Below are 16514 nucleotides of genomic sequence, written 5' to 3'. Positions count from 1 at the left end.
TACTGAAAACTACTTTTGTGAGAGTAATTATAAAGCATTATTTAATTTCCACGTCATTTTATTCCCACGAACAGAATAGAAAAGGATCTTTTGTTCGATTACATAATTATTTGTGAAATAATTTAGGCTGAACAGAGAATATTTTTACACTAAGTTATTAAAGTTTTTAAGAGAACCTTTGCTTAGTAGTTAAAGTAACATAAATACCTTTCTCTATATTTACTTAATTGAGGCAGCCGAGTAATCACTTTTAATGTCACAAGGGGCATTTTGGTAATATTAGTATATACCTTTTGTTGGTTAAAAATAATATTAATATATACCTTTTGATGGTTAAAAATACTTTTATTCATCGGTTGCTGAGAATATTTTACTGTATTTTTTTATTAACACAATTTAATTTTTTATACTGCAGTATGCTTGCTCAAATCCCACCTCTACATTTCCCCAGTGAAAAAAATTAAGTATCACTAATCTTTGTTTCTGAATTCGGCTATTTTTACGCATTTCACCAATTCTTACTACAAACATAGCTTTCTGGTTTCCCCTTATCTTCTGCAAATCTTTGTCACTTTTGTGAAGCAAAGCACATTTTTGAACTGGCCCCACTTCAGCCAACTTTGAGATAACACACGCAATTCTCAGAGTTGTTTCCCACGCCATAAAGGAAAGTATTACGAAATCCTTCAATTTACTTACTAGTTACAGCAATGCTGTTCTTATAAAAAGGTGTTAAGATATCTTTCTTTAATCTTTCTGGGCTTGTGAAAGATGGGATTTTTGGATATGCAAATGGGGTGTTGGGTGCTGGTGGTGTGCGTGAGCTTTGTGCAAGCTACTGTGAGCATTGAAGGTAGTGTTTTTATTGATGGGAGTGTGCCCATTGCAAAGACAGATGATGATTTCATTTGTGCAACATTGGATTGGTGGCCACCTGAGAAGTGTGATTATGGGACTTGTAGCTGGGGACATGCTTCTTTGCTCAACTTGGTCTCTCCCTCTCTCTCTCTCTCTCTCTCTCTCTCTCTCATGTTTGTTTACTGTTTTGTGGGTAGTCTGTGTGAATGCGTGTCTGTGTGAGTTGAGATTTGTTGTTCGGAACACATCTATCTCTGCTCTAGATTTTCAGAAATGTTGATATTGAAGAGCTTTGTGTGAATAATATAGTAGAATCAAGAAAATGGTTCTGGCTCATGGTTTGTTTGACTAAATACATTTATTATTGTTGTGTTGTGATATTTATTGGAATGGATTTTCTAGCACCAATTTGAAATGCTTACGCTGTGTTCATGAACTTTGAAGAAAGCATGGATTGTGAAATTTTTTTGGTGTTTGGTTTTGTGCAGGATCTCAAAAACACAGTCTTCCTAAATGCTGTTAAAGGTATTATATCCTTCAAAATGTATTCTCTATCAAGAAAGCTCTTAACTTTTCATGTTTGATGAAAATGATACATCAAAACCTGCTCTTTTTTTGCCCCATATTCATGTAGCATTTTCACCATTGAAGATCAGATTGGGTGGCACCTTGCAAGACAAAGTTGTCTACGAGACAGAAGATGATCCACATCCCTGCATTCCGTTTGCCAAGAATTCATCCATTATGTTCGGTTTCACGCAAGGCTGCCTGCCATTGTCTAGATGGGATGAGCTGAATTCCTTCTTCAATGAATCAGGGTATAAATTTTTGAACTAAATTTCAAACTTACCTACACATTTCATGAGTTTGTTTGATGCTAGGGCTCTAGTTGTTTTTGGACTGAATGCTCTTCGCGGAAAGTCTATACAATCGGGTACTGCTGTAGGCCCGTGGGATTCCACGAATGCTGCATCTCTCATTCGTTATACTGTGAAAAAGGGTTACAAGATTTATGGTTGGGAACTTGGTAAGAATGGGTTCAGATCATGTGAACTGAATTTGATTGAAAACTTGTATTAAATAGAATAGTTCATATCATGCTGCTTCCATTCCATCAGGGAATGAACTGAGTGGAAGTGGGATCGGGGTTGGAATTGCTGCGGATCAGTATGCATCTGACACAATTGCTCTACATGACTTAGTCAAGGAAGTGTACAAGGAGACCGATGTCAGACCACAAATCATCGCGCCTGGGGGGTTCTTCAATGCTGGCTGGTTCCAGCAGTTTCTGGCTAAAACAGTTGGATCATTGGATGTGATCACACACCACATCTATAACCTTGGCCCTGGTACTTTACAAAGCTGAGTAATTCAAGAAAGATATAATCCATATTTGAACAGATTTCACATCTATCCTTTTCTCCTTTGGTAGGAAGTGATGAGCATGTTATAGATAGGATTTTAAATCCATCTGTTCTGGAGAGTGGAGGCGACGTGTTCAGGAACCTCCATAATGTCATCAGGACATCACCAAACTCAGCTTCCGCCTGGGTTGGTGAGGCCGGAGGAGCTTATAACAGTGGCCGCGATGGAGTCACAAATGCTTTTGTGTTTAGTTTCTGGTAATTGCCATTGCAGCATATGCAGAAAACTACTATCTTTGGGCTTGGCTGTTTGTAGTTGAACTTAACAAAGAATGGTTTCATTGTTGATGGATGATAGGTACTTGGATCAACTAGGTCAAGCTTCGACTCACGACACAAAAACATACTGCAGGCAGACGTTGATTGGGGGTAACTACGGCTTGCTCAATACCACCACATTCATACCAAATCCAGACTACTATAGGTCAACTACATAATATTTTTTCATAGAATTGTTACTATTTCCTATCGTGTCGTCTCCCCCTTATTGTTTGTCATTTGGCCGTGCTGCAGCGCTCTTCTCTGGCACCGGTTGATGGGGAGGAACGTCCTGTCAACCTCCTTCAACGGGAACAAGACAATCCGAGCATACGCACATTGTGCAAAGCATTCTGTGAGTACTAGAACCATGGGGAGCTGGCGTGGGCTCGAGCACCCCCAACAATGTTTTTATTTGTGATCTTATGGAGTAATTTACACCCTTCATGCTATAATCCATATTTGAAACCTACACTTTGCAGAAAGGGGTCACACTGTTACTCATTAATATCGATGGAAACACGACCTTGAGGGCGAAAGTCGACTTCAATGGGACGTTGAAGCACAACCACCACAAGCATAGGCATCATAGATCAAGAGGGAATCTGCTGCGTCACCGGAAACAGGTGTCTGAAGCTGTGAGAGAAGAGTACCATCTGACTCCAATGGATGGCAACATACGGAACCGTACAGTTCTGCTTAACGGGAAGGCGCTGACTGTCGACTCATCGGGGATCATACCTTCCCTACAACCTGTTAGGGTGAATTCATCGGAGCTGATAACAGTGGCTCCTTACTCCATTGTGTTTGTTAGCATGCCAAATGTTTCTATCCCAGCATGCATGTAGATACAATGGAAGTAGGAATCATTCAATTCCCGTTGTTGATTGATTGAATAATTAAAGTGTTTAATTCTTTTTCCATTTGTTCAACTCAAACATTGGAAAATATTCCTGCTTAGTTTGACCACAGTTGATTTCATGTTTATGACAACTGAGTAACATTCTTGATAATGCAGCATTAATCTGGATTTGATATTATCCTACCATATAGAAATGTAGTCTTACAAGCAATGATCATAAAGAGCTATACAAATTATACATTGACATTAATTCTGCAACCAATAATGGCTAATGAAATGTGGAAAAGCCTAATATGGATGATCTTGGTGTAGAGTGAAAAATGTGGAAATAAGTAACCTAGGTAATCAAACCTACAGCACAAAATTGCTGTTCAGATAAAAAATACTTCTGAACAAGATGATGGGAGACTTCGCAACGATGAAGTTAATCACTCTTCGAGAAGCTCTGTGGATTACTGCTAGCTAATGCCAACCATACAACTGTGCCGGTAAGGTAAAAGAAAATTGATGGAGCAAACAGCGATATCTACATGGAGAAACGGCATGAAATGCGTGCACTAAAGAAAAAAATTGTGTTGAAGAGGTCAAAAGTTTCAAGAAAAAAACAAACTTACTCCCCATGAGTGAGTTGTGTCGAGAAGATAGCCAGTAAGAGCAACACCAACAATTCCAGGTACAGCTCCAACGGTGTTGGTAATTCCCTGCAACATTGTTTTGAATATAATATTAGGCAAACTTTTCAGGCGAATGGGCTACCATAAACCACTACCTAGAGGTGTTCGTGTACGCACCAAAAGGACACTTGCATATTCTGGCGAAATGTCTTGGTGGGTACAGTATAGTCCTGTTTAGATATGATGAAGTTAATATTAAGGGTATATATATACTTCACTATATAAATAAACAGCCTTCATTCGAACCTGATAAAGCAAAGCTTGACAGTGCTAAACCACTCGTAAGAATAGCTACAACTTGCCATGGACTCAGCCCTAAGTCCAAAGAAGAAAGAATCATGCAAGTTGCAGGAGACATGAAAGCAATCGTTTGGCAAACCTTTCGAACCTGTTTCCACACAAAGCACACAAGTTTTTGTTTTTTTCATACCCAAACGTAGAAGACTGATGTTTCTCATTAAAGGGTCACCAAAACAGAGGACCAACGACCGTACACTTAATGAATTCATTGAACTCACTGAAGAATTTGATATTTGTAAATGTATGCGTAAGCAAGGGTCAAGTCTTCAACTCACCACTGTCGTTTCAACCCCGTTCGATATCCAGTAATCAGCCAATTGGGATGCAATGCTGGTCACAAAGATTGATGCTAGTGGAGGAAGAACTGAGACCTGTAATTTCACGAAAAGATAAGAAAGATCCTATTCCCAGTTAAAGAAGCATGGAATTATTTTATAATAGTGTCGTTACCATAGAAGAAAACTTTCTCCAACACATCGGGGAGATATAAACGTAATTCTACATTTAGTTTTGGCATTACTTAGGCCTAAAAATCATTAGTCATTAGTGAAGAACTAAATTCTATACAGATCAGTGAACAACTAAGTTCATGAATCACTTAAACTGTTAATGTTCAGATAATCTATTTGACATTCCTGAACATGAAATGGCTATTGGATTGTTGTAAAAAATTCCTCAGGGTGAACTGAAGAAATATATCATATTCTAATACTAATGAAAAGATTTTCATTTGGAAATTTGTTAAACACAGATTCTTAGACATACCCATGCAGCTTCTGTCAGGTCAAGGTCCAGCTCCTCACTGCAAGGGATATTGCAGGATGTTTAAATGGTACAAGACACCAAAACAAACAGATATATCGAACTGATAAAGAATACAGGATACAGAACAGTACTTCATTTGACTATCTGATGTTCCGATCCTATTATATGTAGTAGTAGTAGTAGTAGTAGTAGTAAAGATTGTCAACAACAATAATATAAGAGTATTCAATAGCTTCTTCAACAAATATGAGGCCTTAAATTTCAAATTTCACAATTAGGGTGTAATTACATTTCCTAGTTCTACTGGAATCTTAACTCTAATAATTTCGTTGCTGTTTAATACAATTAGCAATATTTTCCATAAACACAATCAGTGCAAAGCTCTAAAGCTTTCTTGAGGAAATAATTTTGTAGCAATGTCCTGAAAGAATCAACGGTTTGAATATAATACTTTAAATTGGAAAAGCACCTGAAGTAAGTTGGAAGCCAGGATAAGCAGCAATAGTGCCCCCAACTTCCACAAAAATGAGTATATATCATCGCCCATACAGCTTTAGATTTGAAAAATTCCTTCCAAGGCATATCCTGTGTATCATCCAAAAATGGAACACAGTCAATTACTCACAGGTCACAACATTATATTTTGCTCATCAGCTATTCAGGTTGACTAACTGATTCTAGATTTCCACCCATTCCTCGCTCTACGCGATATTAGTACAAGGGCAGGTGTCAACCAAAAACAAATGGTGAATCTTTGCTATTGTGATAAATTCTCTTCATTTGATTGGACTCTGGGATAAAACATTAAGATTCTGAGATTTAATGTATAAGATACAAAATTGTAATATGCTGTTGATTTCATAATAGGATGCCATATACATGGAACAAATAGACCTACCGTCAGTGAGCCGCCCAAATCTTGCAAAGTGGAAGTCCATGACTTGGTCATAGTGCCAGTCTGAGGCCCTGCAGAAGATTGATAGTCAGAATTGTGCAAGAAATGAGATAACATTGAGACAACTAAATGCAAAAAAAAAATGATAGTCTCAGTTAATATAAGTCTACAATTGGGCATGAAAGAGAAAAAGAGACATACATGATTGGTGAGAAGCTGCAAAAGGGAGATTATCTTCTTTAATAACCTGAAATATCAAATACCTGAAACATAGTGAAAACATGTTAGGGGGGGGGGGAGTATTTGAGCACTCCTCCACCTCTGTAACTTGAGATAGATAGTCATAGCAATTAAAGAACAATTACACTAATAAAGAAAGACAAAAAGAAAAAATTAGAGAATCAAAGCACCAGATAAAGGATAGTAGTAGTATATTTTTTTTCAGTTTTTATGTGACTCTTTTCAGATTTCAAGAGACAGGGAAAAGCAAACTTGTTTGATTTCTAGATACGTACCATGCTATACCCAGAGAGCCAAAAATGTAAAATACAGATCCCCAGCCATAATCCTCGATTAGTGGAGGAGCCAAAACAAGCCTGCAGTTTGAAGTTCCAAATGTGAAGAGAAAGAGACTTGACGATAACACTCTACAAACCATAATCTAGGAATGAGCGTAAAGAGTTCAAGCATAGTAGCATTTTAAGAAGAGACATTATGCAGTTTTGTACGCTGCCAATAAAATCCATGCTGCCTCCTGTTAATAAATTAAGTTCCACCATAGGAGGAATATATTTTATGCGCATTCTTTCTTCTACGATATATGATTGTCCAAAATTTTAAAAATGTGAGGCATAATAAGAGAAAATGAAAAATCAATTGTATAAAAAATTGAATATTACCCCAAGACACTTCCAAAGCTTAAACCACCAAAAACAAATGAAACTGCACGTGACCGTTCTTCTATTGGTACAGTCCTGAAAATAATACATATCAATGTAGCATGCAACACAAAAAAAATATATAAGTACAAAAATATCAGATGAAAGCATATACAATAATCAGAGATACCTATCTTTTTACTAAATAACACAACTGCATTCTTCCTTACCCACTCCACAGTCAAACACTGATTAAGGCAAGGAAGTAGAAGCATTTATATGTCAGCAGTGGGATATTATACAGCCGGAAAATACAATGAAATAGCCATCTAGGTGAAAGCCTTTATAGCCGAGAGTTTGCATTGAAGGAAAGATCTTAACAATATTTTATGAAATGTTATTAGCAGAAACCACATGACCACATAAATAAGCTACCAAATTGAACAGAAGCCCAAAACTTAATGTGAATTATAATGGTGTTTATCAGAGACATTATAAATTAGGCAAAGAGATATACTATGAAGTGACAAAATATTTATATTGTTTCAGATAGATTATCTAACTGTCATTTTCTTTTATTCCAACTTCTCTCTTATTTTACACATTTTCATCCCATTTCTGCTTTTGGTTCAATTTCAAGAAACCCATAAAAAAAGTACCTAGCAATCATATCAGTTGCAGCAGATGGTGAAACACCTTCTCCTATCCCAACCTGGATCATTTAATAAAGTAATCAGAAAGAGCAGATAAAAACACTGGAAGCACAATTATTTGAACAAATCCAGTTAATGAAGTCATAGCCAGCCAAAAGAATCTTATTTTTCTCACAGCTGATAAAGAAATGAAAAACCAGTATTTATCTTAGATAAAACAAATATAAAGAAGAGTAGGTGGCTAAGGAAATACCAAAACCCTGGACAAAACAAGTCCTGGCATAAAGCCAGCAAGTAGAGGAACCATTGCTGTGGCCAATGACCACACCAGGACGCCCACTTCGAGAACTCTTCTGCACATAGATAAGGTGATCAATTAGAAGAAAGAGGCCCATGGTTAATGAGTGATGTCACATTTTCCCCTCCTGTTCTAAAAAATGAGTGTTATCACCACCTTTATGGAGCAAGAATCAGATGACCTTTATCAGTAGTAATAAAACACGCATTGAGGAGTATTAGAACCTATACAACCTTTCTGGCAATGCCAGAGAAGCAATCATCTCAGGAAAGAAAAAAAATGACTAAAGCAAAAGGATACAACTCTGCATCCGAGTGACTGCATAGTAGAAAATTTTCCATTTTCAATATGGTTCACGGAAAGAAAAAATAACCATTGACAAAACAATTTGATCACACATCAATTCTCCAAGCATTATAAATAATTAAGCTGTTTTAGTTAAACACTATTGTATTGCTAAAGCTCTAATCATAAAAATCTGACTAGATATCTGATTGTGGTAAAAAGATTAAAGTCAGCAACAGGCTTTCTATATAACACGTCACGGACATATAACATATTTCAGAATTTAACAATATTATTGATATGCACTATAATCACCACACGGCTTCTTAAACCAGCCAGGCCGTGATTAAAATAACCTCAAAAATAATGTAGTTAATAGATACTAACAATATGGAGTTTGGCCTAAGAAACTAACCTCCCACCAAATATTTTTGAAAGCCAACCACCAGGCAACTGACTAAGAGCATAGCCCCAGAAGAAAGACGACTGCACCAATCCAGCCACAGAAGCATTCCAACCGAATTGATGTGACATTGGAATTATAGCAATACTCAAATTTACCTATTCAGTGTATGAAAAATCAGTTCATGGTTAACCTAAAATCACACATCCTACAAATGATATTGCAAATTGTCAGACTCTTGGCAAGCTAACCATAACTACGAAACGCAGAAATGTGGCTATATACATCTAAAATGCAAGCACCTACATGTTTAGTTAAGGCCATATAGGAGCAACAAAACTTACATTAGCTCATATTCTGAAACTATTTCTCCCCAATTCCATTCTGAAACTAATTTCCCCAATTCCACCTTGCATGAGGATTCAAATATCAGACGAATTATTTTCTAATCATATCCAGATTTACAATAATTGATGCTAATCAATTCGTACATTACTTGTATAAATAAAAGCTATGACTCAAACTCGAACAGATTTACCTTATCCATGTTGCAAATAACGAAGGCTAGGGATGTAGTCCCAATGAGCTTGTATCTCTGAGGCAGATTCTTCCAAGGCGGCCAGTTCAAATCAAACCCCTCTCCCCCAACACCTTCCTTCCGCTTGAGCTCGTCATCCACTACGACCCCACTTGCTAAGCCTTGCTTCTCTGCGGCAATTTCGCGCTCCCTCTCTCTCTCTTTAATGCTGCAAAGAGCCTCAAAATTCAATCTTTTCTTGAAGGGAAAACCGATCAACGGCTGAGTTCTTGGGATTGGAGTTTTAATGCTTGTTCCATATGAAAAGCTGAAGAAATTGCTATCCACGTTGGAGATAATTCGAGCAGCCATTTCTTGATTCGGGGGCGACTAAAGGGAAGATGAGGATCTGGAGAATCTGGGCATGGATTGAAGGAGAAGTGAAGAGCTGAAACGTGAACGTAATGAGTGTGTGTTGGTGTGTGTGATCAAGGGAAGAGCAGCTGAAGTAAACACGACATTTGAGAAACGGACGAAACTTTGCCACGAATATTCGTTGTTTATGTGTGTGGCGCCCAATTTAATTGGAATTAGGAAGTACTCCTATATATATATACAAATTTTCCCAATAAATAAAATAGAAAATTTAAAATAAAATTTTGGAGTAAGGCATCATTAATTGATGAAGAATCAAATTATTATTACTCCATCAAGTTATGTGTTGTAATTTTCTATTTTAATTGTACATTATTAATTATCTTATTTCAATTTTACCACTTTTGACAGTGAACCATACATCCCACTAAATCATTTTTCTCACATTTTATTATAAGATTACTCCATATAAAAGTAGGACCTACATTCCACTAATTTTTTTAATATACTTTCTATTACATTTCTTAAAATTCGTATCAGGTCAAAGTGAGATACATATTTAGGGGACTGAATCAACTGATAGAGTATGTTTTAATACTAAGAGTCTAACACTATTATTATGATGCCATAGTGGTGTGGAAGGATTACTAATAAATAATTTTTACGACGATATCACAAAAGATAAGATTTGAATCTGATTACATCCTAATTACTATGTGGAAGGATTACTAAATAATTTTTATGACGATATCACAAAAGATAAGATTTGAATCTGATTACATCCTAATTATATAATATACATATACTCCTTAGGCCTGATTCATTTTGAATCATTTTAATTCAAAAAGTGTATGTGGAGTATATACATTTAGTAAACGACAATAATTAATGTTCATGATATTTCCAAGCATCTTGTGGTGTACTTGGCAAAGAGGTCTTGAGTTTTTCCCCACTAGCCTCAATTTTTGAAAAATATTTAAAAAATATAAAAAAAAATTTGTTCCTGATATGATAACGGTTTCATAAGGTGATCCGGACCGAACTGCATGCTGATTCACGGTCGAATTGGCCAGTCTAACTGCTTCGACTAGTTCGATTTTTAAAACACTAATCTCAAAACTATCGCTATATAAGGTTTTGATATTCATTAATATTTTTATGTTATGTTATATGATGGATTGTTGGTATGATTAATCGTTTTCGTCCGAAGCTATGGTTTTATGAACAAGTGAATTGTGTTGTAATCAACGATCTTTGCAAATTTCAAACTTGGGTAGTATATTTTTTACACCAAAACTTAGTTCTCAATTCACTAAATCTCCCTATTAAATAAAATACAAATTACAAAATTCAAATTACTCCTTACTAATTCGTACATGACAACATTTTACTCAATCATCTCTTTGTATGGTTTGCAAATGGTATATAGATAAAGTGATGCATTTTGTTACTCCCTCCATCCCTAATAACCAGTGTTTTAAAAACCGGACTGGATCGTCTGGTTAGACCATTTTGACCGCAAATCGGCAAGCTGTCCGATCCGGTTCACCTATTTAAACCAGTAAGAGGTTGAGCCGCTGAGAACCGCTTGCACCGGCCGGTCGGACCGGTTTGGCCGGAAACCGGTTTATGCCTTTTGTTTTCAAAATTTTAAAATTTTGTTGTTGGAAGGGCTTGAACACATTACATCCACTCCATCTAACAATAGCTTAACCACTCCACCACAAGACCCAAATGGAAAAATAAAAACATTAAATATTATTATACAATGAACATTAAATTTTTATTTAAACAAACTAATAATTCATATTATTTTATATATTTTTTTATTTAATTATTTATTGTGATACATATAATTATCATCCTCTAAACTTTAATTATACTCTACTAGTTTCTAATACTCCTATTATATCACTATTGTTATATTATAAGGTTCCATTTTTGTGATATATTTATTCATTATAGTTTATTATTTAATAAATACTATATAGTTTTATAGTATATATTTAATTTATGTAACCTAACTATTGATATTAAAGTATATTTTTATTTAAATTAACTAATAATTTGTATTCGTTATAATATTATTCCACGATGTACATTTTTTTGAATTAATATAAACTTTATCTACTTTTATATGTAAAATATTAAATTTTTATCTACACTAACTAACAATTTATATTCACTAAATTTTAATGTTTTTATATTTGTATATATACTAATTATTTGTAAGATTGAATGTTTTTGTGATATATTATTGATTATATTTTATTATGTACTATATGTTGTATTATATATTTAATTATATATATTTGTAACAATAAAACGGTTTGACCAGTGATTAAACCGGTCTGATCGATTGAATCATGAACCAGTAGTTTCACCGGTTCGCTTACCGGTTCGGTTTTTAAAACATTGTTAATAACTCATCACTATTTGACCTGACACGAGTTTTAAGAAATGTAATAGAAAGTGAGTTGAAAAAGTTAGTGGTATGTGGGTCCTACTTTTATATATTGGTTTTATAATAAAACGTGAGTGAGAATGAATTAGTTGAATGTATGGTCCATTAACAAAAATGGTAAGTGAAATGTGACAAATTTTTAGGGACAGACCAAAATAGAAATAAGTGACAAATTTTCAAGGACGGATGGAGTATTTTTTTAAGAGATATAGCCACCTAATTAATATCATGGAACTTTAAAAAAGTTGAGTTTTTCCCACGCATTTTTCTATTGTTCAAATAATATCACGAACTTTACCCCGAGTTTGTTATTTCCCACTAATGAAAAAATTCCGGCAAATAATATCATGATATGACTTTTTTTCGTAGTTTCTCGACAACAACTTCGAGAGTTTCAAGATTTTCAATCTTTGAGAATAGTTTTTCCTGAAGCACACCCTCCTAATTTGTTCTTCAATCTATTAATATAATCGAAATTTTTTCATTAGTGGGAAATAACAAACCAAAGGTTAAGTTTGTGATATTACTTATTTGTCAATTTCAAAGTTCGTGGGAAAAACTCAATTTTTTGAAAGTTTCATTATATTAGGTGCCAATATCTTTTTTTTAATTATAATACTCATTGACATCGTTTTGCTGAAATTGATATATTTTATTAATAGTTTAAAAGTTGGAAATCTTTTAATGTAAAAGTATTGATATCAAAATTCATTTTGCATATGATTTAAGGAAAAGACTTTGTTAAGCGTAAATAATAATGGTGATTAAATTTTAATTAGAGTAATTTACTACATTAAGCACAAGTAAGTTGCGCACCCGAGACTCGAAGAGTTCTCATGATTTAAATTGAGATAGCCTATAATCATTTCTATTCATCATAAAATTAGGAGTACAATTCTTTTCCAAAAATGTACAATTAAATTGCCTGCTTGTAAAGTTAAAAAATAGATGAATTAAAGATGATACATGACCTTAATGAATATTCTTATCCATTGTGACACTAATACACATAATAATGCACACATAAATTACTCTATGTATTTATTATTTAAGCACATGGTGACAAATTATACACCTATCATAAAATATTGTACATAAACACTATAATAAATAATTTAGAATTTCACAAACATATTTTTAATGTTTGAAAACGAATTTTATTGCAAGAGGAAATTCAAATCTAAAACACTAGTAGTATTTAAAAGAAGAGCTTATTCTCACTTATAAGTTAAAACAACCTCACATACTTGGTAATCTCAAACCCAAACACATCAAACTCCGAAATGAAAAGCAGACAAATTAAAATGAACCCATGTCAGATTTTCATTTTCAATGGCTTGTTTTCATGCAGATAAACTCATAAACTCAGAGGTCGAGAGGAACTCCGTGGCTATGTTTTGCTTACCTGATGTTGCAGAAGAGATTGAACCACTGGATCAACTTGTTGATGAAGACAGACCAAAAATGTTTAAGAAAGTAACAACCTATGTTGGGAGTTTTTACAACTACTTTCTCCCAGGGAAAAAGGCCTATACATGCTGTTAGAATATAATGCTTTTTCATCTTGATTAGAATATAAGAAAGGATGACTTTAGCTATCTCCTTTGGAGCTGACGCAACTATACAAGAATTAGTTGATTAAAATTGGACTGTTTAAATATGTTGTGAATTACCCTCTCAACTATTCGGTTTTAAGACTTTGATATTCATTAATATTTTTATGTTTTCATTATGCCTTAATCAATAATCTTTGCTAATTTCAAACTTGGATACGTTTTACACCAAAACTTAGTTATTTTGGGTCCAAAAAGATATACCTTAATCAATAATTCTCCCTATTAAATAATGTACAAAGAATCAAATTACTCTGCTTACTACTTATTCATACATAAAACACCGTAATAAGTAAATTAGAATTTCACAAGCATCTTTCAAATATGTTTGAAAACGAATCTTATTGAAAAACCTCCTTCCATTCATTACATTTGAGACATTTTTTTTGAGTATAGATTTTTAAGAGTGAAAGGAAAAAGTAAGAGAGATAATAAAATAAAAGACATAAAGTGTTGCTTTTTGCATAAGCAGAAATGTGTCACTTATAAAATAGAATACGCATGGACGAGGGAATAACCCCAATCCCAAACACTAGCATCGAACTCATAAATCCATGTCATCATTTTCTTTTTCAATGGACTTTCCTCAAGTCTCTGTTATTTTTCCATATTTGCTAAAACCGAACAGCAAATATTTGACTCTATGCAATATCATTTTTATCAACATGTGAAACACTTTCACACGTTTGAGGCACAACCTCAGTTCAGTCCATAAAAGTAGAGGATATTGGCCAAATATTTACACATCATCGAGTTCTGAAGTTGTGATAAGAAATTCCACATGGCTGAAACAAAGGATCTTCCAGAACCAGCAGCAATCATTGGCAAAACAGCTCAATAACTGTCTGAAGCCGGCGAGGAGCCACCGGAAAGCTATATCTGGACAAATAACACAGAAATTGACGCACCTTTGGCCACAGACATCCCAGTCATTGATGTTAGCCTGCTGGCTTCCTCCACTGATGCTGAGCTCAACGCGCTCCACTCTGCTCTCACCAAATGGGGTTGCTTCCAGGTTGTAGCTTATCTTCCTTTTTATATGTATGCTATTCACCATTTCAAATAAGGCAGAAAAAATGAACCGATTCTTGACTGCAGATAGTTAATCATGGCATAGAAAGCGCCTCCCTGATGAAGTGCGCCATCTTACCACAGAATTCTTCCACCTGCCGGAGCTGGAGAAGCAGAGATACACGAGGCAAGGCAATGATGTTGAAGGGTACAGCGGCGGTCCATCTGTGCCAGCATCCAACAAGTCGAATGGTCTGATAGGTTGCATCTTCTAGTCGCTCCAGAAGACGGGAGAAAACTCAAATATTGGCCTCAGAATCCAGAACCTTTCCGGTATAAAAAAAAGTTCAGGTCGTCTCATAAAATTGAGTTCCGACTACACAATTGATTGAATCAAGTAATATTTTCTATGTACATGCAGAAAAGCATTGGAAGACTACTCTGCTAAGATAAGACAAGTGGAAGAACAAATCCTCAGATCAATAGCAAAGACATTAAGCTTAACTGATGAAGACTACTTTCTGAGAAAAATCACCACCGTGTCTGCACAGTTCAACTACTATCCGCCATGTTCAAAACCTGATCAGGTTATTGGTCTCCGTCCACACACAGATGGCCCTGTTTTAACTCTTGTCTTGCAGGACAGGCAAGTACGAGGCCCTCAGCTACTTCAAGACAATCAGTGGTTATCAGTTCCTATAACGCCTCAAGCACTGCTCGTTCTGGCAGGAGATCTGCTCGAGGTACGTGCATACATATATACATGGATAATAAAGCTACAATGTAATGAAAAGAAAGTGGGATTACCTCGGTTTTAGGATCAAAGCAATTCTTGAGAAGACGGTCTTGTAACATGTTCTTGTTGCTTGTTTTCCTGCAGATAATGAGTAATGGAATATTCAAAAGTCCTATGCATAGAGTTGTTATAAACTCGAAGGCCGAGAGGAAGTCTGTGGCTATGTTCCTCTCTCCTAATGTTGCAGAAGAGATTGAACCACTGGATCAACTTGTTGATGAAGAAAGACCAAAAATGTTCAAGAAAGTAACAAACTATGCTGGGACTTTTACAACTACTATCACCAAGGGAACAGAGCTATAGATGCACTAAGATTATAGTGGTTTTTCATCTTGAGTATACTGTGTGATGCAGTTTGCATAAAAATAATCAATATGATCCATAAATAATGTAGTCAAATATGATCAACACATAATATAACCATATGATCCATAAATAACTACTCAAGAGTCTAGTCTACAAAATTTGTCATTGTTCTTCCAACTTTTGACTGGGTTATTTTGATCAATTCATATTGTCAAAACCTCACTAAGTAAAAACTTATAATTCAAATATACGGGACAAACACATGAAAATCAAGCAGAACAGCCAAAACTATATCATCAGCACCTCGAAGCATATTTGGAAGAAGAACAGACTACGAGAGGAGTAAAAGTAAATGGTGAAAGCCCAGAACATGATATAATGAAGAGAGAATCACTGGGAAAGGAACTGATATAATCAGACAGCACATTCCAACGTAGATTTATTCATCTAGAACTACATGATAATAGGCGCTGGGAGCTAGCATGATCCTGATGAAGCTCACCCGATACAATATCTTATGTAAGTGAAACAAAATACAGATAAAACGAAGAAAAAAGAACAACTACGGAGATTGCAAGGATAGAATCTCCCATCGATAAGTTAGTCTGCCATCTGTACACAACTGGATTCTCCACCCTCTGTTGCTCTATCAGCAGGATAACATACAGAACAAGGAAATAGTGACACCTGAGGTAAAAAATGAAAAAATAAATACTGTAAATATGAGCTACATACTATCATGATTTGTAAAGCAACACAAAGTAGAAAGAACTAATAATGAGACAAATGAATAGTTAAATGATATCCATTTTCAGTCTTTGGACCACACCACAGTCGATGATGGATCTTTCAGTAATGTTCATTATTATCACAAGGCAC

General features: G+C 35.1%; 3 protein-coding genes across 7 annotated transcripts; 2 read left to right on the top strand and 1 right to left on the bottom strand.

Annotated features, from left to right (window-relative positions):
• The first annotated feature begins 466 nt into the window (after positions 1–466).
• LOC121748249 (heparanase-like protein 3) lies at positions 467–3527 on the top strand. Of its 2 annotated transcripts, none has more exons than XM_042142485.1 (9): positions 467–990; positions 1347–1383; positions 1493–1676; positions 1740–1885; positions 1977–2207; positions 2291–2480; positions 2581–2706; positions 2796–2895; positions 3023–3527. In XM_042142485.1, the coding sequence occupies exons 1-9, from the start codon at positions 772–774 to the stop codon at positions 3386–3388; spliced, it is 1599 nt and encodes a 532-aa protein (XP_041998419.1). In that variant the 5' UTR covers positions 467–771; the 3' UTR covers positions 3389–3527. The 2 variants fall into 2 exon arrangements, with proteins under 2 accessions (XP_041998419.1, XP_041998420.1); XM_042142486.1 differs by having other exon boundaries at positions 854–990; positions 1510–1676.
• Positions 3528–3546: 19 nt separating this feature from the next.
• Positions 3547–9635, bottom strand: LOC121748248 (probable anion transporter 6, chloroplastic). 4 transcript variants are annotated; one of them, XM_042142483.1, is made up of 15 exons: positions 9092–9635; positions 8566–8711; positions 7821–7920; positions 7574–7626; positions 6936–7010; positions 6552–6632; positions 6238–6299; positions 6040–6107; positions 5611–5726; positions 5142–5178; positions 4652–4747; positions 4323–4464; positions 4172–4246; positions 4017–4103; positions 3547–3928 (listed from the first exon to the last, which is right to left on the bottom strand). In XM_042142483.1, exons 1-15 carry the CDS (start codon positions 9440–9442, stop codon positions 3861–3863), a joined length of 1557 nt encoding a protein of 518 aa, XP_041998417.1. In that variant the 5' UTR covers positions 9443–9635; the 3' UTR covers positions 3547–3860. The 4 variants fall into 4 exon arrangements, with proteins under 4 accessions (XP_041998417.1, XP_041998416.1, XP_041998418.1 ...); XM_042142482.1 differs by having other exon boundaries at positions 4194–4246; XM_042142484.1 differs by adding an exon at positions 8898–8962 and having other exon boundaries at positions 3547–4103; positions 9092–9231.
• A 4822-nt stretch (positions 9636–14457) lies between these two features.
• LOC121749132 (codeine O-demethylase-like) lies at positions 14458–15632 on the top strand. Its single transcript, XM_042143732.1, has 6 exons — positions 14458–14537; positions 14640–14741; positions 14795–14866; positions 14955–15120; positions 15175–15276; positions 15414–15632. The coding sequence occupies exons 1-6, from the start codon at positions 14458–14460 to the stop codon at positions 15630–15632; spliced, it is 741 nt and encodes a 246-aa protein (XP_041999666.1).
• The last annotated feature ends 882 nt before the right edge of the window (positions 15633–16514 follow it).

Source organism: Salvia splendens, chromosome 9 (assembly GCF_004379255.2).
Source record: "Salvia splendens isolate huo1 chromosome 9, SspV2, whole genome shotgun sequence".
NCBI lineage: Eukaryota > Viridiplantae > Streptophyta > Magnoliopsida > Lamiales > Lamiaceae > Salvia > Salvia splendens.
This window is presented reverse-complemented; position numbering and strand designations above follow the sequence as displayed.